At 42.9% G+C, this 22,249-nt stretch overlaps 1 protein-coding gene and 1 long non-coding RNA gene across 4 annotated transcripts in view; one reads left to right on the plus strand and one right to left on the minus strand.

The window, feature by feature from the left end:
- Positions 1-5,151: 5,151 nt before the first annotated feature.
- LOC113605457 (uncharacterized) lies at positions 5,152-6,904 on the minus strand. Its single transcript, XR_003427225.1, has 2 exons — positions 6,535-6,904; positions 5,152-5,255 (listed from the first exon to the last, which is right to left on the minus strand). It is a non-coding gene; the product is annotated as an uncharacterized LOC113605457 (long non-coding RNA).
- Positions 6,552-22,249, plus strand: part of PANK2 (pantothenate kinase 2) — a 28,063-nt gene continuing 12,365 nt past the window's right edge. Inside the window, exons 1-2 of one of the 3 annotated variants that reach the window (XM_027078836.1) lie at positions 6,552-7,163; positions 19,761-20,113. In XM_027078836.1, the coding sequence (XP_026934637.1) occupies positions 6,908-7,163; positions 19,761-20,113 (609 nt within the window). In that variant the 5' untranslated portion in view covers positions 6,552-6,907. Of the gene's footprint in view, positions 7,164-17,705; positions 19,675-19,760; positions 20,114-22,249 lie in introns of those variants that run through there. The other 2 variants (XM_027078835.1, XM_027078837.1) reach the window with 2 other exon arrangements.

Raw genomic sequence — 22,249 nt, forward strand, 5'->3', positions numbered from 1 at the left:
ATATTTGACTTTCTCTGGTTGGTCCCGAGATGGAAGAGAGGGAAGAGGTGGTTGGGGATTGGGAAGAAGCTGGCACACATTAACCAAGACCTGATCATTCTGGATGACTGCTGCAGAGGCTGTGGTTTGGCTTTCCAGGCTGGTTACTGCAGAGAGTTCTATTGTCATATATGGTCTGGCCACTGTCCTTTTGTATATTCAGTCTCTCAGAGGGAAGGATATGGGCTCTGCGAGGGGTCTCCACTGCCGGAATGGGATGGGAGTGGGCACATACATGCTTCATCCAGCTCCCTATCCCTCCCTGGGGTCAGTGGTGCTGCCTGTAAGGATAAGGCCAACGGCTAGAGGGCTCTGCTGCAAGTCATGGCTTAGCTACTGCACCCACTAAAGTTTTTTTAAGGCCTGGCTTAAAGCCCAGCTCCTTTTGGAAGCTTTTTTGAATAGATCCCTCTCACTTATTAGTCTTTCTAAATTCTCATGGCTTACCTCAAATTCTTCAGAGTAAATTCTCACCTTCCTGCCTGCATTTAAAAAACTTACACTGGGGGCTTCCCTGGTGGCGCAGTGGTTAAGAATCCACCTGCCAATGCAGGGGACATGGGTTCGAGCCCTAGTCCGGGAAGATCCCACATGCTGGGGAGCAACTAAGCCCATGTGCCACAACTACTGAGCCTGCGCTCTAGAGCCCACAAGCCACAACTATGGAAGCCCACACGCCACAGCTACTGAAGCCCGTGCGCCGAGCCTGTGCTCCGCAACAAGAGAAGCAACCGCAATGAGAAGCCCACGCACTGCAACAAAGAGTAGTCCCCACTTGCCGCAACTAGAGAAAGGCTGAGTGCAGCAATGAAGACTCAACACAGCCAAAAATAATAAAAAAAAACCACACAAACAACTTACACTGAATATCTTCCTTCTACTTACTCAATGCTGTTTCTATAAAAACAGCAATAAAAGAAAAATACCCCCTCAACCCCACAGCTTTTTATTGAAGTAAAATATACATGCTGAAAAGGGTACTTCAAAGACAGAAGGGACCTGGGGGGACGGGGTGGGCAGCAGCCAGAAAGGTGGAGGTGGGGAGAGAAAATGGGAACAGTGAGAAAGATGAAGAAGGGAAGTAGCCCTGGGTTCTAGTCCTGGGTCCACAGCCAGCTCCTGGCGTCCCTTTCCTTCCTGGACCCATAAACCATGAGGCTGGACCAGGTGATGTCAAATCCTTCCTCCTCCAGAGCTCAGTCCCATCAGCCCTTGAGTGTCCTTGGCATGGACTGGCTGTACCAGCTTCCTCCCCTCCTCTGTCCTTCCCCATCCCCAAGTGCCACTGCCATACTGTCTGAATCGCTGATTTCCTAGCAATCAGATGCTGTCTCCTATTTCATCAGTTTGCTTGTACTTAACATAAGAAGAAAGAAAAATCCTTTCATTATCACATGCAGTTGGAAATCAGCTTCTTGCAGGAGATCTGTCCAAAGGAATTGGGAAAGAGAGAAACTGTGGTAACTGCTGAAAGAATTGCTTTTTTCACTACTTGCTATCAGGACGATGTCGTTAGAATTGTGAGCCCATGGACTCACGTTTCCAGTAATTCTGCTATTATTACTTCTAGAACTTAAGATCCTTTAACATTTCTTTTATTCAGCCCACAGTTCTGAGGATCTACCCTGGCCAGATATCTGCTTGAAGTGAGGCTCCTGCAGTGAATGTAAATAGAACTTTCAATCTGGGGAGCTTGTTCAGGACCCCTCCCCCTTTTTACTCCCACCTTCACTTTCAGGAGTCTCTACTCAGAGACAAGCTCCTCAGTTCTCCACATGTGGCTGGCTGTCACCTTCTGGCCTGGCTCAGTGGACTCCTTCCTTCCAGGAGTCCCAGTCCAGGGGGTCAGTCTCCCTTCAGAATTTTCACCTTCCTTATAATCTAGTCTCTTTAAATCATCTTTTAATTACACAGGTAATACACGAATATCTGCTTGCTGTAAAAAGTTAAAATTCCACCAGGAGTTCCCTGGTGGTCAAGTGGTTAGGATCCCAGGCTTTCACTGCCATGGCCTGGGTTCAGTCCCTGGTTAGGGAACTGAGATCCCAAAAGCTGCACAGCGAGGCCAAAATAAATAAATAAATAAATTTTAAAAAAGAATAAATAAAATACCACAACTAGAGATTATCATACTAAGTGAAGTAAATCAGAAGAAGAACAAATACCATATGATATCACTTATATGTTGAATCTAAAATAGGGCACAAATGAACCTATATATGAAACAGACTCAAGAGAATAGACTTGTCCTCCAAGGGGGAGGGCAGGTGGCAGAGGGGTGGACTGGGAGTTTGGGGTTAGTAGATGCAAACTATTACATATAGAATGGATAAACAACAAGGTCCTACTGTATAGCACAGGGAACTATATTCAATATCCTGGGATAAACCATAATGGAAAAGAATATAAAAAAGAATGTACGTATAACTGAGTCACTTTGCTGTACAGCAGAAATTAACACAACATTGTAAATCAAGTATATTTCAATAAAAAAGTGAAATTAAAAAAAATTTCAAACTATACAGAGTTATATAGTCCAGAGTGTCTCCAACTTCAGTAGAGATACAAATCCTCTTGGGGATCTTGTTAAAAGCAGGTGCTGACTCATTGAGTCACTGCATTAAAAATTTTTTTTTTTGCGGTACGCGGGCCTCTCACTGTTGTGGCCTCTCCCGTTGCGGAGCACAGGCTCTGGACGCACAGGCTCAGTGGCCATGGCTCACGGGCCTAGCCGCTCCGCGGCATGTGGGATCTTCCCGGACAGGGGCATGAACCCGTGTCCCCTGCATCGGCAGGCGGACTCTCAACCACTGCGCCACCAGGGAAGCCCTAGTCACTGCATTTTTAAGCAGACTTTTTTGACTAAAGAGAAAGAGCAACAATTGATAATGTCCTTTAATCCCTTGCAATCCTGTTTCCTTTTTAGGGGGGTTGATAGACATCATTCCTTGCCTCTCTCTATGTACTTCTGTGCCATTTGATAGCCCTGACTTAATCCCACCCTTGGCCTGGGGCTGGGGATGCTCTCTCGGGTCCATTTCATAGCAGTGGGGTGCAGGGCCTTCTCTACAGCCCCCTGTATTGCTCCACAAACTATTGTTGCCAAGCTTAATGGGTCTTTGTTGAATTGAATTTAGTTCATGCAACAATCCAAACAACTTGGTCATTGTTTCAGTTGGTTGAGGATCCTCTGGCTCTGGATTTTTCCCCAACATGTGCAGGATGAGCCACCAAATCACTAATGAAATGGAGAACAGGGCAAAGCCAGAGCCCCACACAATTCTACTCAAGACCATTGGTCAACTGATCTCATCAGTTGACCTCATCATTAACTGATTAATCAGCATTCTACTTTCCCTGCAGTCATCCAACAGTTAAGAGTATATATAACACAGCCCCTATGGAGGTGATCCATTAACTAATGCTGCATGAGAAATTATTCCAAAACTTAATAGCTTAAAACAACACATTTAGTATCTCAGTTTCTGTGGGTTAAGATTTCAGGTGCAGGTTTGCTGCGTCCTCTGGCTCAGGGTCTCTCACAAGGCTGCAATCAAGGTGTTGGCCAGGGCTGCAGTTTGGGGAGGATTCACTTCCAAGCTCACTCACATGGTTCTTGCAGGATTTAGTTCCTCACTTTTTTTTTTTAAATTTATTTGGCTTTGCCAGGTCTTAGTTGCGGCACGTGGGATCTTCATTGCCGCGTGCGGGATCTTTAGTGCAGCATACGGGCTCTTTGTTGTGGCATGAGGGATCTAGTTCCCTGACCAGGGATTGAACCTGGGCCCCCTGCATTGGGAGTGCAGAGTCTTAACCACTGCACAACCAGGGAAGTCTCAGTTCCTCATTGAAATGTTGCTCTGCGGGCTGCACTTCCTTGTTGGCTGTTGGCCAGAGGCTGCCTTCAGTCCCTTGCCACATGGGTTGCTTCATAGGGCAGCACACAACATGGTAGCTTCTTTCATTAGAAAAAGCAAGAAAAAATTTAAATCTCTAAAAATTGAATCAAAATGGAAAAAAAAGGACTCAATTCTGTATTGAGTTGTTGGCTGAACTACACAGAAAGAAATTATTTCAAATGACTTTAAAGCACAATTTGATTTTTCATCCCTAGTGCAACGTATCCTAAGGACAAAAAAGAACGGCAGAAAAATCTTAAACAGTGTTTAATAATCACATCATTGGTAATACTGATATTTTTATTCTGAAACTATTATCTATATATTTAATGATAAAGCAAATAAGTAGTGAATGTTGTGAAGTCCTTAGATTTTCAGGTTAAGATAAAAGAAGCTAAGTAAAAACTCTGTAACCTTAAAAATGAATGGAAATTAGTGTAAATCCATGATACATTTTTCTCTTAAAAAATTTATTTTCTGGGCTTCCCTGGTGGTGCAATTGTTAAGAATCCAGCTGCCAATGCAGGGGACATGGGTTCGAGCCCCACTCTGGGAAGATCCCATATGCCGTGGAGCAACTAAGCCCGTGTGCCACAACTACTGAGCCTGCGCTCTAGAGCCCGCGAGCCACAACTCCTGAAGCCCGCGCACCTAGAGCCCGTGCTCTGCAACAAGAGAAGCCACCGCACTGAGAAGCCCGTGCACTGCGACGAAGAGTAGACCCCGCTTGCCGCAACTAGAGAAAGCCCGCGTGCAGCAACGAAGACCCAACGGAGCCAAAAATAAATAAATAAATTTTAAAAAGATAAAAGACACTATACACAGTAAAGAAAGAAAAGGTACACAAGCTTCAAGTGCTTTTTTGTTTTTTGGTTTTTTTTTTGCGGTACGCGGGCCTCTCACTGTTGTGGCCTCTCCCGTTGCGGGGCACAGGCTCCGGACGCGCAGGCTCAGTGGCCATGGCTCACGGGCCTAGCCACTCCGCGGCCTGTAGGATCTTCCCGGACCGGGGCACGAACCTGTATCCCCTGCATCAGGCAGGCGGACCCTCAACCACTGCGTCACCAGGGAAGCCCTCAAGTGTTGTTTTGATGTTGGGATTCGTCTTGGCAGTCTCAGGTGATGATGATTCTTGATTCTTCAGGATGATCTATTGCAGCTCACAGACCTGGATGGAAGTTTCCTCAGGTCAAGGAGAACCGTTTTTTTTTTGTTGTTGCTGGGGGAGGCAGAAACGTAGGCAATGCTGGGCACTGAGATTTAGAAGAGTAGCTATACGTTTTCTTGGTTTTTGTAGGATCCCTCTGGGGTGGCTTCCTGCAGGAGACGGAATTTCCAGAGTTAGGAAATAGGGTTTCCAGAGTTAATCCTACCGTTCCTGCGCACGGGCTTTCTCTAGTTGCGCTGAGAGGGGGCTACTCTTCGTTGCAGTGTGTGGGCTTCTCAGTGCGGTGGCTTCTCTTGTTGCGGAGCACGGGCTCTAGGTGTGTGGGCTTCACTAGTTGTGGCTCGCGGGCTCTAGAGCGCAGGCTCAGTAGTTGTGGCGCACAGGCTGAGTTGCTCCACGACATGTGGCATCTTCCCGGACCAGGCATCGAACCTGTGTGCCCTGCATTGGCAGGTGGATTCCTAACCACTGTGCCACCAGGGAAGTCCCAGGGAGCTAGTTTTGAGTGAGCATGGCAATTGTATTCAATAAGCAAGAGAGAAGCTCATATTTCTTGTTCACCCTGCTACTAGCAGTCATTACAGGAAAGATGAAGAACATAAGGGGCATTACAGTCTCTCAGGGGAGGCACTTATGAAATAATTTGCTAGCAAGATAAACCCACAATCCCGTTCAACTTGACAGAATGAGGGAGTGCCTTGGGGGTACAGAGCCACGGGTCATTCCAGGCATGGGCAACCTATGGGAGAAGAGACGCTTGGATGGACCTTTGGTCAGTATCTCAGGGCTGGAGGTGACCATGTTCTCACCCGCAAAAAGAAGGTGATAAAATGATTTAAAAAACAAAAAAACAATGATTTAAAAAAAAACCAATCAGACCAAATCCCCAACAACCCAGGCCCTGAGGCGGCCACCAAATCCTTCTATGTCCTCCACTGCACCACAAAGAAAGGGGGTCCAGACTCTCCTTCCAAGAGCCAACCCTACTTCCTGGCTCCCACACCCCCCTCCTTCACTACAGGAGGGTGGCAAAGGATTTATAACCCACCTCTTTCTTCCAGTTGCCATGGAGACCAACCCCAGTCCTTTCATTAGTTCTCGTACTGGGAACATCTGTCTAACGCAGGAGGAATGAAGGGGGCTTAGCCTAAACACGCCAGTGGCAGTGCTGGGGAAGGGGGTGGCGGTCAAACAGAGCGCGGAGGACTGGTGGCCTTGACGGCAGTAGTGGAATCAGGTCGAGGGACAAAGGCTAAATTCAGCCGCGGTTCAAGCCCTTCTGTTTGCCAACGGTTGGCGACCAGACCCTGCGGCACACCGCTGGGCTGGAGAAGGGCGCAAGCCGGGAGACGACGAGACGCAGCAGCACGGCGGGGCTCGGGGGCGCGAGGCGGCTCCCGGGAGAGTTCTGGGGCCCGGAGCGCCTACCTGTGCACCCCGGTGTAAGGGGGCGCAGACCCCTCCACCAACGCGTCTATTGGGCGGCGCCGCCATCACTCTGTGCTCAGCAACACCGCCTTCTCCTCTGCCCAGCCCGGATCCCCTCCCTTGCCGTCCTCCGCCCCGCCCCGAGCCTTTCATTGGGCGGAGGCGCGGTCGATCCGCCTCGAATCAGGCAGCCGATTGGACAAGAGGCCTTCGGGCCGCCCCCAGCTTGTTTGGATTGGCTTGCTGCGTGTTGGCGCAACGGAAGAGGCGGCCTGCCGAGGGTGTTCTTCTGCTCTGGCTGGATTGCCGTGGAGGAGGCGACGAGGGCACTGGCATTGGGGGCTGGCTCGGTCGGCAGCGGTTCCTCCTGCGGATGGGAGCGGGCCGGCTTGGCGCGCCCATGGAGCGCCACTGGGGGGTCTCCGCCTCGTCGGTCCGGGAGCCGGCGCCCGGCGGCCCCGATGGGCGGCGGCGGGAGCCACTGCGGCGCCGGGCGAACAGCGCGTCGGCTCCCGCCGTCGGGGCCTCGGCTTCGGCGGAGGGCGTAAGGCGGGACCGGCCCGGCTCTTACAGCGGCGCTACGTCGGCCTCCCGTCAGCGCGTCGAAAGCCTCAGGAAGAAGCGGCCGCGTAAGTGCCCGGCGGGGCGCCCTCGCGTTTCGCCCTGCCCCCTTCCGGCCCGGTCGCCGTTTTTCCCGCGCGGAGACAGTGCCCCCGCTCGGTGGTCCCAGGTTGGTGCTGGGCTGACATCTGGTTGGAGGCCTCGGGTCCCCCAACGCCGGAGGCTGCGTGTTCGGCCCCATCCGGCCTCGCGCGTCTGCTTCTCGGTTGTCCGAGTGTAGCGTCCGTACCCAGGACCTTTTCTCCCTCCCGGTTCTTAGTTCCTTGTGCATTCTTCGGCCGAGAATCGCATTATTTTTTTCCTCGGGAAGACTTCTTTTGACCCATTTTCACCACCTCCCCTCCCCCCTCAAGTCGTTTGAATCCCCAGTGTCTGTTTTCCGTGGATTTCCAGAGAGCTGCAAGACGTTACATCCTTTTTACCTGGAGATTTTGGGCTCAAGGAAAATGGTTGAGTTGCTGCAAGCCTAAAACTGGATTCCGTGTTGTGTATACTAAGCTTTGTCTGCTTTTCTTCCCATGAGAATTCGGGTCTTGTCTCACCCAGATTATCGCCTCTATTTTCTTTCCATCTCTTTGCTGATACTCACGATTCAGTACTGTAGCACTCTGGGCATTAAGCCTTTCTCTTTTGAGGGAAAACGACTTCTCGCCTTGGCGGTTGCACATGCTCTTCCCAGAGAATCGGTTTTATTATCAGGTTTTATTTTCTGCATTGTGATCTAGTCCAGATATTTTCTTCTCTTTACAGGTCTTCAGTTTGGGTCCTCCTTCAAACAGCCATTGCAACTCTTAAAAGTATCCACTGTCTTGATACTCTAATATGAGTTTTACGATATAATAACATTTTACATGTGGCTATATATATTTTTTCTTGTCGTTGCCAGATTCCTATTTCAGGAAATCAGCTTGTTTTAAATGTAGATTATGGGAGTGAGAAAGTGGCAGGATGAGTGTGAGGTCGTGTTTTTAAAAATTATTATTATTTTTTACTTTATTTTTTTATACAGCAGGTCCTTATTGGTCATCAGTTTTATACACATCAGTGTATACATGTCAATCCCAATCGCCCAATTCATCACAACCCCCCACCCCACCCCCCCGGATGTGAGGTCTTTATTGGATAGTCTTGGACGTCAGCCCAACAACCCAGTTGCTTTAGTTTTATATGATTTGGATGATTAAATATTAAAAACACCCCTATTTTGCTGTGAAAAGTTTGAGAGTTTTAATTCTTTTGTCTTTTCCTATGTTCTTGAAAGAGAATTGGAAAAGAGATGATCTGCTCTCAACGTATACCGTTTTTAGAGCCTAGTTCCTGTTTTGAGAAGCACTTGATTTTTAAGCAGTGCAAAACATTAGTTCCTTCGTGGTTTTGTACTGCCTCATTAGAGATGGATGTAAATTCCAGAGATTCAGCAAAAAGAATCACAGCCATGTAGCCAGCTCTTTGTGACCACTGGCCATGAGGATTCTGAGTATTGTAATTTCGGTGTTTGCCACCAGTCAGGCACTCTTAAAATTTTTTTTTCATGTACTCTTCTAAGAGCTTTAATAAACTCATTAGTCCTTATAAAAGTCATGAAAAGCTATCTCTTAGATAATGAGAACTAAAGAAATAAATAAGGTATTGTTTTCTTTCCATTTGTTCTTTCTGTACTGTCCAGGGGTATACCTGTTGGAGAGGCAGTGTATTGATTGTGTATTGACCAAAGAATATACTTTGGTCTTAACTTTGAGGGAATTCAATAAAGATTTAATCTTTGTATTTTTTATTAGGAGAGTTGAGTTGGTGCCACCTTTCTTTTGTTAGAAAACCTCATTCTGATATCATTACACTACTTATCTTAAGGTAGGAGACTAGTTGTCATCGGAAACTAGAAGGAGCTGTTCAGTTTATCTTAGGAATTGTGGGCCCTGATTATAGTCATGTTCTGCCACACATGTTCCCTAGAGCAGTGTGATTCCCAAACCTGTCCCCACCTCAGACTTAACACATCATAGTCATTAGGGATGAGGCTAGGCATGTGTGTCTAAGAAGTTCTTCAAAAGTTTTAGATTAGCTGGAGTATGTCTCATAGGTCTGAGAGAAATACCAAATAAAGATTGGTTTAAAATGATGGTAACGATGATGCTTACGTGTTCATGTTAGACACTGTGCCAAATACTTCATAAACATTTAAGTCTTGCAGTTATCCTCTGAGGTGGGTGTTTGTTATACCCAGCTTCCAGATTAGGCAACAGGCTCAGTGAAATTTTCTCTTTCTCCAAGGGCATATAGTGAGTTAGTAATGGAACTGTGTTTTGATTCTAGGTGTCTGACTTCAGACCCGGTGTTTCTTGACTTTCCACATCTTGGAAGGTACATGTGATGTAGTTCAGAGTAGTGGTTCTCACATGGCATCACTCAGAAGCTTAAAAAAAGAAAACCCTCAGATCTGCAGAGGGGTCTAAAAATGTGTTTTAATTTTTAAAATTTTATTGAGGCATTATTACATACAGTAAAATGTACAGTTTTTACAAACGTAACAAGAGAACATTACATGCATGTAACATGTAACAAGAGAACATACATTTTAATCTAGGGCCCCAGATGTGCAGGAGGTGTGGGAACTCTGGGATCACAGTGCTTCATGGCAGTGCCGGGGGATGAGCTGGATCTTTGAAGGTGACTCCCAAGCATATTTTAGCACTCCAGGGAAAGCTTGGGGACATGCTGATTTTGGACTCATGCCAATCATGGAATTTCCTTAACCTCCATTAGTCTAGAAAATAAAGCTTTTGTTTGTAGCTTGATAATACTAATCTAGAAAATAGTTAGCTTAGCTTTTCCTTGGTATTTGGGGCAGCATCAGTGTTGCCAGAATGGAACTGGTGCTGGGAGGTTGCCTTTTATCAGGTGCAGTGTTTCATCTTCAGTTAGGGAATTAGGAAGGGCCGCCCACTGGGAGCTCAAGAAAAAAGTTAGATTTCTATTGCTTTGTAGCCCATTTTTGAGGGACAGAATAGGAGAGGGTGCTTTTTAACCTATTGTTTTATCAACTTTAAACCTAAATGAAATAAAAGTAAACACGGCTCCTCTTCTTTGATGAATAATGAATATAAAGCATTAAGCATAACCTAAAAATAATATTATGCAGCTTGTAAAATTAAGTATGTTATTTTAGGGGCTCATGTATGAATTGTGCATTTAGATAGTATGACTGTTGAGTGTTGGCATCACTGCCCTCTGTATATCTGAGGAGACCATTAGCAAGGGGGATGTATGGTATTAAAAATATTTTGCTTAAACACATGTTAAAAGGAGAGATAAGGACCAAGATAATAGCCTGTAGGTTGTTTGAGAATACCTTATCAGGCAGTCATATAGCAGAATAGCTATTTTGTCTGGTTATTTAAAAGAGCAGTGAGGTTCCTTGGGCTTAAATTTATAACCTTGGGAGCGCTTTTCAGGTTCATAATTTGTGGTATCTTTATCTTCAGGCACTGTTCTTTCTCAGTTAATATTCTTTTTCAATTTTTGTCAGCAAGGTGGACTAGGATATGAAAACCCTTTATAATGGCTTAAAGTTTGCTTTCTGAAAGTGAAAGCTATCTTGCAGTTTTTAGTAGCGTATTAAGTTTTGTATGTTTATATTTCTTTTCTTAAAAAATAAATTTTATTTATTTATTTATGGCTGTGTTCAGTCTTTATTGCTGTGCGCAGGCTTTCTCTAGTTGCGGCGAGTGGGGGCTACTCTTTCGTTGCGGTGCGTGGGATTCTCACTGTGGTGGCTTCTCTTGTTGCGGAACATGGGCATTAGGCGTGCAGGCTTCAGTAGTTGCAGCACGTGGGCTCAGTAGTTGTAGCGCATGGGCTTAGTTGCTCCGCGGCATGTGGGATCTTCCAGGACCAGGGCTCACACCTGTGTCCCCTGCATTGGCAGGCGGATCCTTAACCACTCCGCCACCGGGGAAGCCCTCTTTATATTTCTTGGATGTAAAATTTATTATTGAGTCTGCTGGTTTTATAGTAGGTAGTATTTTATAAGTATCTGGTCCCTGAGTTAAACTATTTTGGGAATATTTATTGAGGTCCGTCTTTTAAAAAGTATTTATTTATTTGGCTGCACTGGGTCTTTCTTAGTTGCAGCACGTGGGATCTTTGGTGTCACGTGCGAGCAGGATCTTTTTAGTTGCGGCATGCGGACTTTTTAGTTGTGGCACGTGGGATCTAGTTCCCTGAGCAGGGATTGAGCCCGGACCCTCTGCACTGGGAGCTCAGAGTCTTAACCACTGGATCACCAGGGAAGTCCCGAGGTCTGTCTTTTAATATGAGGCCAAAGATCGCTGCCTAGACCAGTCTAGGGATTTGAGTTTGCAGTATTTTAACCACATGTGGTCTGGTGTAAAGATATTCATAATGTTGGAAAATTGAGTACACTTTTATAAACCATATATTTCTCATTGGAAAGCATTTCAGTTGTTGAGACCTATTATGAGACAGTGTGCTATTGATGATTTTACATAAATCTGTGAGGGAAAGTTTAAATTCTTTCTAGAAATGTGTCCTAAGTCAAGTGTACATTGTCTAGGTGGAGTACCTTAGAGGAAATATATCAGGAAATATGCTGAAGGCTGAAAACAGACTAAAATATCTGTGAAAATTAATGGAAAGACTCACTAATCAGAAGTGATAAAATAGGCCTTCTATTAGTGAGATAGGAATGTGAGGGCATAGCAAAAGTTCCTTGACTTTCCATGACTTTTCCTGCCAGAAACACAGTGTTTTTTTTTTTTTTTTTTTTAATTTATTTATTTTTGGCTGCATTGGGTCTTTGTTGCTGTGCGCAGGCTTTCTCTAGTTGCGGCGAGCGGGGGCTACTCTTCGTTGTGGTGCACGGGCTTCTCATTGCGGTGGTTTCTTTTGTTGCTGAGCATGGGCTTCAGTAGTTGTGGCACGCGGGGTAAGAGCGCAGGCTCAGTAGTTGTGGTGCACAGGCTTAGTTGCTCCGCGGCATGTGGGCTTCCCGGACCAGGGTTCGAACCTGTGTCCCCTGTATTGGTGGGTGGATTCTTAACACTGCGCCACCAGGGAAGTGCCACACATAGTATTTTGAATAAGAATTGGAAGGCTTATTCTAGTAGTCATCATGTCATAGTATATGGGGCAGTCTGTCAGTTATTGATAGGAATCTAAACCCCCTTTGATAGGCTGAATGTTTAGAAATAACAGAATTGTATGGCCTGAGATATTATCAGAGAGCATGCATCTAATGGACCTCCCGTGTCTTTCATTATCTCTCAGATCTTGGATATGTAAATGTTTGATTAACGAAAAAATCCAGAAGCTACTAAAGGATATAATAAGGCTATTTACTCTTTCAGCCTTAGGCTCCTTATTTTTCCTTATATATTGTTGGTCCTCTTTATTTAAGGTATGTAAATTTTATTAAACTACTTTTACTTAAAAGAAAATTTAACCCAAGAATATGTGTTTTGTGCTGTTAAGTTTGTATAGATACTGGTTAAGATACTTTTATTTTTATTTATTTTATTTTTTTTGCGGTACGCGGGCCTCTCACTGTTGTGGCCTCTCCCGTTGCAGAGCACAGGCTCCGGACGCGCAGGCTCAGCAGCCATGGCTCACGGGCCCAGCCGCTCCGCGGCATGTGGGATCTTCCTGGACCGGGGCACGAACTCGTGTCCCCTGCATCAGCAGGCGGACTCTCAACCACTGCGCCACCAGGGAAGCCCAAAAGATACTTTTAAAAGGACTTAGGAAATCTGAGTTTGAGTCCCACTTCTGCCTTTTCTTGACTGTGACCTTGGGCTCTTTGGCACTTAAGTTTCTTTTTCTTTAATTCTTTTTTCTTTTTGCGGTATGCGGGCCTCTCACTGTTGTGGTCTCTCCCGTTGCGGAGCACAGGCTCCAGACGTGCAGGCTTAGCGGCCATGGCTCACGGGTCCAGCCGCTCCGCGGCATGTGGGATCTTCCCAGACCGGGGCACGAACCCGTGTCCCCTGAATCGGCAGGCGGACTCTCAACCACTGCGCCACCAGGGAAGCCCTCTTTCATTCTTTTTTTTTTAAAAAATATTTATTTGGCTGTGCCAGGTCTTAGTTGTGGCATGCGGGATCTTTTTTTTTTTTAGTTGTGGCTTGTGGGATCTTTAGTTGCGGCATGCAAACTCTTAGTTGCGGCATGTGGGATCTAATTCCCTGACCAGGGATCGAACCTGGGCCCCCGGCATTGGGAATGCGGAGCCTTAGTCCCTGGACCACCAGGGAAGTCCCTGCACTTCAGTTTCTTAATCTGTAAAGTGGGGTGATTACCGTGCATGGTTATTGTAAACATTAAATCAACTCATGCAGTAAAGTGCTTGGCTGTTAATAGATGCATATTTAAAACATAATAGCCGTAAACTAATGTTTCAACTTTTTAATCTATGGAAAGGGGAGTAAGGCTTAATTTGTTTTAAGCATTACAGTCTTCCATTGGTCTTAGATATGTCCAAAACTTCAGATTCCAATCCTGTTGATTAGATATATTTGTTGGTAGAGTGCTGTGTCTCTTCTTTGCTCTCCACAAGGTTGGCATCATCTTAAAGTTGATGGTTAAAAGAATGGCGCTGTTAGTAGGAAAATAGGAATTGAATCTCCTTACTTCAGTTATATCCAGCACTGTTGATTTCATTAGTGAAGAAACTTTTTATTCTTCCAGTCGGGGCCAGACTTCATGACTCACGCCAGGTTGAGTTAGTCCCTCATCACTGGAAATGGAGTTTCTGTTGGTGTTTTAAAAAAAAAAAAATCAGGGCTCTCTTTCTGACTGAGGTGGAATAGCTGTTGGGGAGTCAGCCACAGTGTTCTTTTTAGAATTGCATTGACATTGTTAGATTAATTTGGGGGAGAATTGACACTTTAATAGTATTTAGTTTTCCTTCCTGGAACATGATATATCTTCCCACTATTATGTCTTTCAGTACACCATTTTAATAGCAATCATGGATATTTAGTATTAGATTTATTTATAAATATTTTATGGTTTTTGTTATGCATGACATTTTTTTCACGTCATTTTCTTGCTGGATTTTGCTTATAACATAGGAAAAGCTATTGGTATTTGTATTCTTTTTTGGTGTGTCCAGTTATTAAAAAAGATTTTTTAATTTTGTTGGCTTAATTCTCTTAATTTTTATTTTTTGGAGTGTATTGAGATAATCATGGTTTTTCTCCTTCAGTGAACTAATGTAAGCAAACCTCCTTAATTGGAATTTTAATGTGAAAACCATCCTTGCATTCCAAAGAATCCCTGTTGGCCATGGTGTATTATTTTTATTGCACAGTTGGATTCTGTTGTTTAATAATTTAATATTTTTGCATTTGTTTTGTGAGACACTTCTTTTCTACTTTTGATATGAAATTAGCATGACTTGGGAATCTTTCTAGATTTTTTTGTGCCCTAGAAGCTCTTAATGGTTTGCCTGGAAACCATTAGGGCCTGGTGCTTTTTTGTTGTTGTTTGGGTTGTAGGTCTTTGACCTCTTTTTAAAAATTTTCAGTGCTTTTGATTTGTGTTTTTTACCTCATTTTGAGCCACTTTTTTATTTTCTAGCTAATCCTCTGTTTAGTGTACATTTTAAATTCACTGTTACAAAGTTGTAATTTGGCTTATTTGTAGTTTCTGGTCGTGTACGTTCATCTTCTTTGATCTTTTTTTTTTGAGAAAAGTTACATCTTTCTTTTTCTTAGATACACTTACCAGAAATTTGTCTGTTTTAATGGCTTTTTCAAAGCTTGATTTTACTGATCAGCTTTTGGCTTTGTTCATGATGATGTTTTTCTAATTTCATTTACATCTTGCTTTCATCTTTAATAACTTCCTTCTGCTTATTTTGGGTCTGCTTTATTTTTCTAGCATTTCAAATTGTATGTGACGTTCCCTTTTATTCAGGCTTCCTTCTTTTTGAATACATTTGATAAACATTTAAGGCTAGAAGTTTCCCTTTGAGTCCCACCTTGGGTAGACATCCTATTCCTTTTGCTATATAGTGTTCTCATTGTCATTCATTAAAAAATAAATTGTTTTGATCTCATCTTCAGTTTCGGAGTTAATAGAAATGAGTTTGAAGATTTCCAGGTGGATAGACTTATTTCCTTGTGTCTGTTGGATTAATTTCTTATTTTGAGGTATTGTGGAAAGTGAATGTGGTTTGGTTTTGTTCTTTGGAATTTGAGGTTCTGCTGATTTGTAGATTTGTCAGTTTCTCCTTGTTTTTAATATTTTTTGAAGCATATATCAGGATCATATCAATTATAGTTTTATATGCACATGACATAATTTTTTTGTCCTCTTATAATGCTTTTTGTTTGTTTGAATTCTTTTCAGTCTGCTAGTATTGTATTTGCTTTCTGTTAACATTTGCTTAATAAAGTGGAGTAACATTGTCCAGGCATTTGTTTTGCTTACCCAAATTCAACTATATAAATGTGGCAAAGCATGGTGACAGTGACTACTCACCGATTTAGTCAGTGAATATATATTGGTTTGGCCAAAAAGTTTGTTCGGGTTTTTGTAAGATGTTACAGAAACCTGAATGAACTTTTTGGCCAACCCAGTAATTGTGATCGAGCTTAGGGATGGTAGATCACTGTTTGGAGGGGCACCTCTTATAATGTGAGCCCTTGATAAATGCAGTATTGGTCTTGAAACATAAGGCTTGACTTTTACTATATCATGTTTCCTAAATGTAAGTCAACCGTTTTGTCAGTCTCCAGTGAGGTGCTTAAGATTTTGATTTATTCATTTTTGACTGAATGCCGTTTTCATCTTAAAGAATCCAACTCCTCTTTATGATGGGACTCTATTGTGGGTGTTTTACCGTTTATTTACCTTCAGTCTACTTGTATTATCTTGTTTTAGATGTATCTTTTTATATAAGCATATAGCTGAATTTTCTCTTCAGTCTGGAAGAAAAATTTGACGTGTCTGTGATTACTGATATGTTTGCATTCATTCCTGTCATTTTTTGTTTTGTATTTACTATACTTTTTTTCCTCTTTTTGTTTTTCTGTTTTCCAGTATGCGGGCCTGTCACTCCTGTGGCCTCTCCCGTTGCGGAGCACAGGCTCCGGACGCGCAGGCTTAGCAGCCATGGCTCACTGGCCCAGCCGCTCCGCGGCATGTGGGATCTTCCCAGACCGGGGCACGAGCCCGTGTCCCCTGCATCGGCAGGCGGACTCTCAACCACTGTGCCACCAGGGAAGCCCTCCTCTTTGTTTTTGAACTGATTTTTTTCCCCCTAGTTGTTTGAAGGTCATATGTTCATTTTCTCTTTTTTTGGAGTTGCCTGTAAATTTTTTTTTTTTAATTTATTTATTTAAATTTATTTTTGGCTGTGCTGGGTCTTTGTAGCTGCACGGGCTTTCTCTAGTGGCAGCGAGCGGGGGCTACTCTTCATTGTGGTGTGCGGCCTTCTCATTGTGGTGACTTCTTTTGTTGCACAGCATGTGCTCTAGGCACGTGGGCTTCAGTAGTTGTGGCACACGGGCTCAGTAGTTGTGGCTCGCGGGCTCTAGACCACAGGCTCAGTAGTTGTGGCAAACGGGCTTAGTTGCTCCGCAGCATGTGGGATCTTCCTGGACCAGGGCTCGAACCCGTGTCCCCTGCATTGGCAGGTGGATTCTTAACTACTGCGCCACCAGGGAACCCCAACCAGTAAATTTTTAACGCATTTAAACCATCACTTCTTTATTCTTGTTTAGAAATAATCAGAATCTTTATCTTCCGTTCCCCAACGAGACAGAGCTGCTGCTTGCTTTGACTTCCCTCTCCTTTCTCTTCCCTCTTCGACTTCCTATGTTGAAATCATGTAAGTATTTTAGTTGCAGATTGCTTATTTTCCTAAAAGTCAGCGTGTATTGCTTCCTGTGCTTATCATTGTTTATATAGCTCGTATCTTCTTGGGTGCTTTAAAAAATTATATTGGAGTGCATCTACTAATTATTTCAGAGAAGGTCTTTGAATAGTAAATGTTGAGCTCTTTCATGTGTAGAAATGTCTTTCTCTTGCACTCCCATTTGAAAGCTGATTTGGCTGGATACGAGTTTCAAATTGTTTTCCTCATAACTTTGCCAGTGCGCTGTTGTCTTCTAGCATCTGTGTTACTGATGAAAAGTCTAATTTTACCTTTATGTGATTTATGTATCTTTGTAGGAATTCACTTTTTTCCTTTGGGAGTTTTCAGGGATTTCCTGAAATTTCAATAGGATGTGACTATACATCTCCCCTTTCTACACTTATTAATTTTATTTCAAGCAGCCAATTATTCCTGTCTTCCCCTATCTCCCCCAGAAAATTTCTAGAACTCATATAACACAGATGTTGGACTTTCTGGTTCTGTGTTCTATATATCTACCTTTCTTTCATACTCAAGAGGCATTTTGGGAGAGTTTCTTAGTTTTGTTTTCCATTTGTTTTTTCTGTGCCCATTTTGTTATTAAATGTATCTGTGGAGCTTTATTTTGGAAATAAATATTTCTCCTTTTTTTCTATTGTAAAAGTGTCTTTATTGGATACAATTTACATACAATAAAATATATCCATTTAAAGTGTATAGTTCCATACATTTTGACAGATATATACACCCATGAAGCTCCCCTCTTGCCCCCAACAATTAAGATTTGGGTTATTACAGAAAGTTTTCTCCTGCCCCTGTATAGTCCTTCCCTCTCTCACTCCCCCAGCCAGTGATCTGCTATCAGATACAGAAATGATTAGCTTGCATTTTCTAGAGTTTCATATAATGGACTCATATAGTATGTAGCCTTTTGTGCCAAGCTTTTTTCACTCAGCCTGTTTTTGAGAGTCACCTATGTTAAGTATATTGGTGTGTTCCCCCCCCCTGCGCCCCACCCCCTGCCCCGCTCTTTTTGGTTTTGAAAGCTTGTCCCACAACCCCCAACTAGGAAATTAACATTGATACAGTTCACAGACCTTGTTTAGATTTAACCAGTTTTACATAAACTCTTGTATGTGTGTATTTAGTTCTATATAATTTTGTCACATGTGTAGATTCTTAACAGCCACAACCACAGCTGGCAATCATTTCTTAATTTCTAATTTTTCTTTATGGTAACTTATTCATTTTTAAAATTAATTTTTTTATTGAAGTATAGTTGATTTACAATAGCTTATTCATTTTACATGGATGAAATCTCATTTTACCTTGGAGGATATTTATGATTCTTTTAAAGCCTCCTCTTTGTTCCTGCAACTCTTTCCTTAGATGTTAACTTCTTGGTTTTGTGGTGTTGATTTTTCCCTTTTGGTGATTCTGGTTTATAAAGTGATCATCTCTGGTTTAAGGATTGCTATTCTCCTGTCAGTGGGTGCAGTGTCTGTTTACCAGTCTGTCAGGATGGATTGTAGGGGAGAGATGGGAAATACGGCCAGATGTGGGGGCTCCCCACTTCTGGGTAACAGCAGCTACGTGGATGTGTACTGATGCTTGGGCTCAAGTGCCTGTGCCCAGTGAAGACTTTGCCTCTTTGGAGGAGGGGGAGGGGAGTGTCTGGCCTGTCCAGTTGTGCCAAGTGTATTTCCCCACCATATCACTATGACTGCACCAGAGCCTGCTTCTGTTTCCCCATGGCAGCTACCCCATCGACAGCTTGGATGGAGCACCCATCTGCTCCCCGCACCTTCATAGCTGCTCCCAATTTTTATAGCATTTCTCTTTTCAGGGTTCTGGACAGTTATTGCCTCTATCAACTTCATTCTGCTGATGGTATCACTTCTTGTTTCTCAGAATTATTTTAGAAAATCAGTAAGTTTATATCTTTAGTCATTTCTAGGATTTAAGGTGGGAGGAGAAGGCATGTATGGCTAATGCAGTTTATCTTGTTGATCCAGTCTCCTTAAGCCATTTTTTGGGATGGATTTTTTTTTTTTTTTTTAGCTCCTCCGCATAGTATGCGGGATCCTAGTTCCCCTACCAGGAATCAAATCTGCGTCCCCTGCATTGGAAGCGCAGGAGTCTTAACCACTGGACTGCCAGGGAAGTCCTGGGATGGATTTTTTGGGATGGATTTTTGGGGAATGGGTATTAACTTTGAAACACCTGTTCCACTGATGGCCATTGAAACCTGATGGATTGGTTGATACCAGGGTTTGAGAGAAATTGACCACTGGAGCTTATATGTTACATAGGGTTGGGAATTTCCTCTAGCCCTAGTTTGGGTACTAAACCAAAGCTCTGAAAAGTCTCAACATTTCTGTAAGGCAAGGGCAAGGATGAAGATTTTCATTCTCAATCTTTTTTTTCAGAGTTGAGGTTAATGAGTAGTCATTTTGCTGTTTTTTAATATTTCTCAGTGCAGTTTGGGCTTGTCTAAGAGGATTGTGTTGGCTTAATGTTGTAATATTTTTCTTCTTGATCTTTGTAATTCTTTTTTTAAGATTTGTTTCCAGATTAGACAGAATCATATTTCTTCTCCCAAAACCCTTTTTGTGTATATAGTTCTTGGAAACCTCAAGGTATGAAATAAATTGTTAATCTAATGAGTGTAAATTTAGTTTTCAGAAAAAAAGCTGTTCTGACTTTTTTTTCCTTCCCCATTTAGTTTTTCCTTGGTTTGGCTTGGATATTGGTGGGACCCTGGTCAAGCTGGTTTATTTTGAACCCAAAGACATCACTGCTGAAGAAGAAGAGGAAGAAGTGGAAAGTCTTAAAAGCATTCGAAAGTACCTGACCTCCAATGTGGCTTATGGGTCCACGGGTATTCGGGACGTGCACCTGGAGCTGAAGGATCTGACTCTGTGTGGACGCAAAGGCAATCTGCACTTTATACGCTTTCCCACTCATGACATGCCTGCTTTTATTCAAATGGGCAGAGATAAAAACTTCTCGAGTCTCCACACTGTCTTTTGTGCCACTGGAGGTGGAGCGTACAAATTTGAGCAGGATTTTCTCACAGTATGCATTTTTTAGCTTATATACAATTTATGGTAATCTGATTGTTAAAAATAATACCAATAGCAAGTGGTGGAATCATTTCCATCTCTAATGGAACTTGAATTTTCTTGAGTCAAGTTAAGATTAAATATCAATTAGTGATAGGAGTTGCCATCTAGAGATTGTTGTATAGTTTACTTTTTGCCCAATTCAGATGAGTTGATGAGAATCAGAAGCACTAACAGCATAGCATTTTGTTGTTCTTTTAGTATGAAAAAATAGTAAAGCTGTAATAAGCACAGGAAGGAACTACCAGTGAGGAACAATATCATTGTCTTGAACAATGTGATTGAAAAATAATTTAAAAAATTAATGTCATTTCATGTTATAAAATTGTTTCCAACGTTATCTACCACATAATTTTTCTTATCCCCCTCATTTGTTTCTTGGCAATTTTACTATTTAGAAATATGAGGAACTCTGGTCCAAAGCAGTGTTTTTCAGGCCTCAGGGTTAGTCAGAGATGGTTGACAGCAGAGTCTGCTCTCCCCAAATGCCTTTTGATGTGTCCTGAGCTGCACACTTGTTAACAGGAGTCTGGATAGTAGGTGGAGTGCCAGTGGGCCCTTGATTTTGTTTTCATTCAGTGAACACTGTGTGTAAGGCCTTGAGGCTAGGTCATTTGAGGGTGGATGTGGGGGTAGATGGGAGAATTGATAGGCGAATTGGTCAAGGCTCTGACCTTCAGAGTGCAGTGTAGATTTACTACACTGGTAGTAGTCATCTAGTAGTGATGATGTAGTCATCTTCAGTGACCATGTTTTTAATGCCACCAATGAGAATGTTATTACAGAGATTCTGCCTTTGCCTATGTTGTTTTTCATTTTCTCCCTGCCCCCAGCCTTGCGTGTCATTGTATGATTTGTGACTTTGTCTTTCTTTGTCCTCTATCTTCTTTCTCCCATAACTGACCATAACCATAATATAGAATTGACATGAATTTTAAAACTGGTTTTGCATTCTTTGCTTGAATTTTCCTTGGTTGTTGGTTTACAGTGGTTTCTTTCCTACCTGTGAGTAAACGGGAAGGTAGGAGGAGAGGAGGTCCCCCTCCTTTGCGGTCACAGTGGACTCTGGATTATAACTGATAGGTAGAGGAGAAAACCTCTCGATTTCTGGGACCCTGTAGAGATGCCTTTGGAACATGTTTGAATACCATTTGGGCTGTTACCGGAGGTTGTGTGCTGTGTGCTAATCCAAGGAGAGGTGCAGAGTAGATTTTAGACTTTAGGGATTGGCTCTTAGGCTGTTGGGATTTCTCATCTGTATGCACCAGCGCTGTCCTTGAAAACTGTGGGAAAATGAAATGCCTAACAAATCCTGTTTGTGCATCTGGAGTAACTATTATCTAATAAACCACAGTGAAGTATTTTTAAAAATATGGAGTTTACCCTGTTTCTTTTTTAATGTGAATCAGATTTCCTCACATTGTATTGAGTTTGCTTGTGGGTGCAACACATACATTATGAGTAACTTGAGTTAGTGAAATAACTTACGTATTTGGTCATCTGACTGTCAATTAGGCTGGGATTCATTAGGATTAATAGCACAGCAGGGTACTTCAGGTAACATGAATTAAAAGGAGGTATTGGTTTGACATACAATGGCAGAAAACTACTTTTATTCCAGTAGGCTACCAGTGTAAAATGATTTTGCTTTGACATGAAAATGCTGGCACTTGAGATTCAAGTGTCAGGAAATCAGAATTGAATTCATTGTGGCAGGGAGGGCATGGGCAGATAAAATAAGGACAGTGATGAACGTTTTCAAGGGCTTGGGTTTCCTCAGAGGAGAATTTAATATTCGTAATTAGGGATTACTTAAGGATTAAGATGAAGTTACCTATTAACTTCCATCTCCTTTGGATCAAAGTAAATTGAGTATAATGTAATCAAATGAGAGTTGAATTAAAGGGGGAGGACTTGCAGGGCTAAACTTGGTTTTAAACAGAAATAGGTGCTTTAGGGGTTTGAGGCATCTTTGTATTTGTCACATATATTGAGTAGGTAGATAATGCTGGTAGCATTCAAATGGGTTAGAAGTTCATAGAGTAAAAAGTGAAAGTTGTTTTATATCATCTCTGCAAAGTTACCACAG

This window comes from Aethalodelphis obliquidens, unplaced genomic scaffold (genome assembly GCF_003676395.1).
Source record: "Aethalodelphis obliquidens isolate GAN/ISIS:26980383/991018 unplaced genomic scaffold, ASM367639v1 scaffold42, whole genome shotgun sequence".
Classification (NCBI taxonomy): domain Eukaryota; kingdom Metazoa; phylum Chordata; class Mammalia; order Artiodactyla; family Delphinidae; genus Aethalodelphis; species Aethalodelphis obliquidens.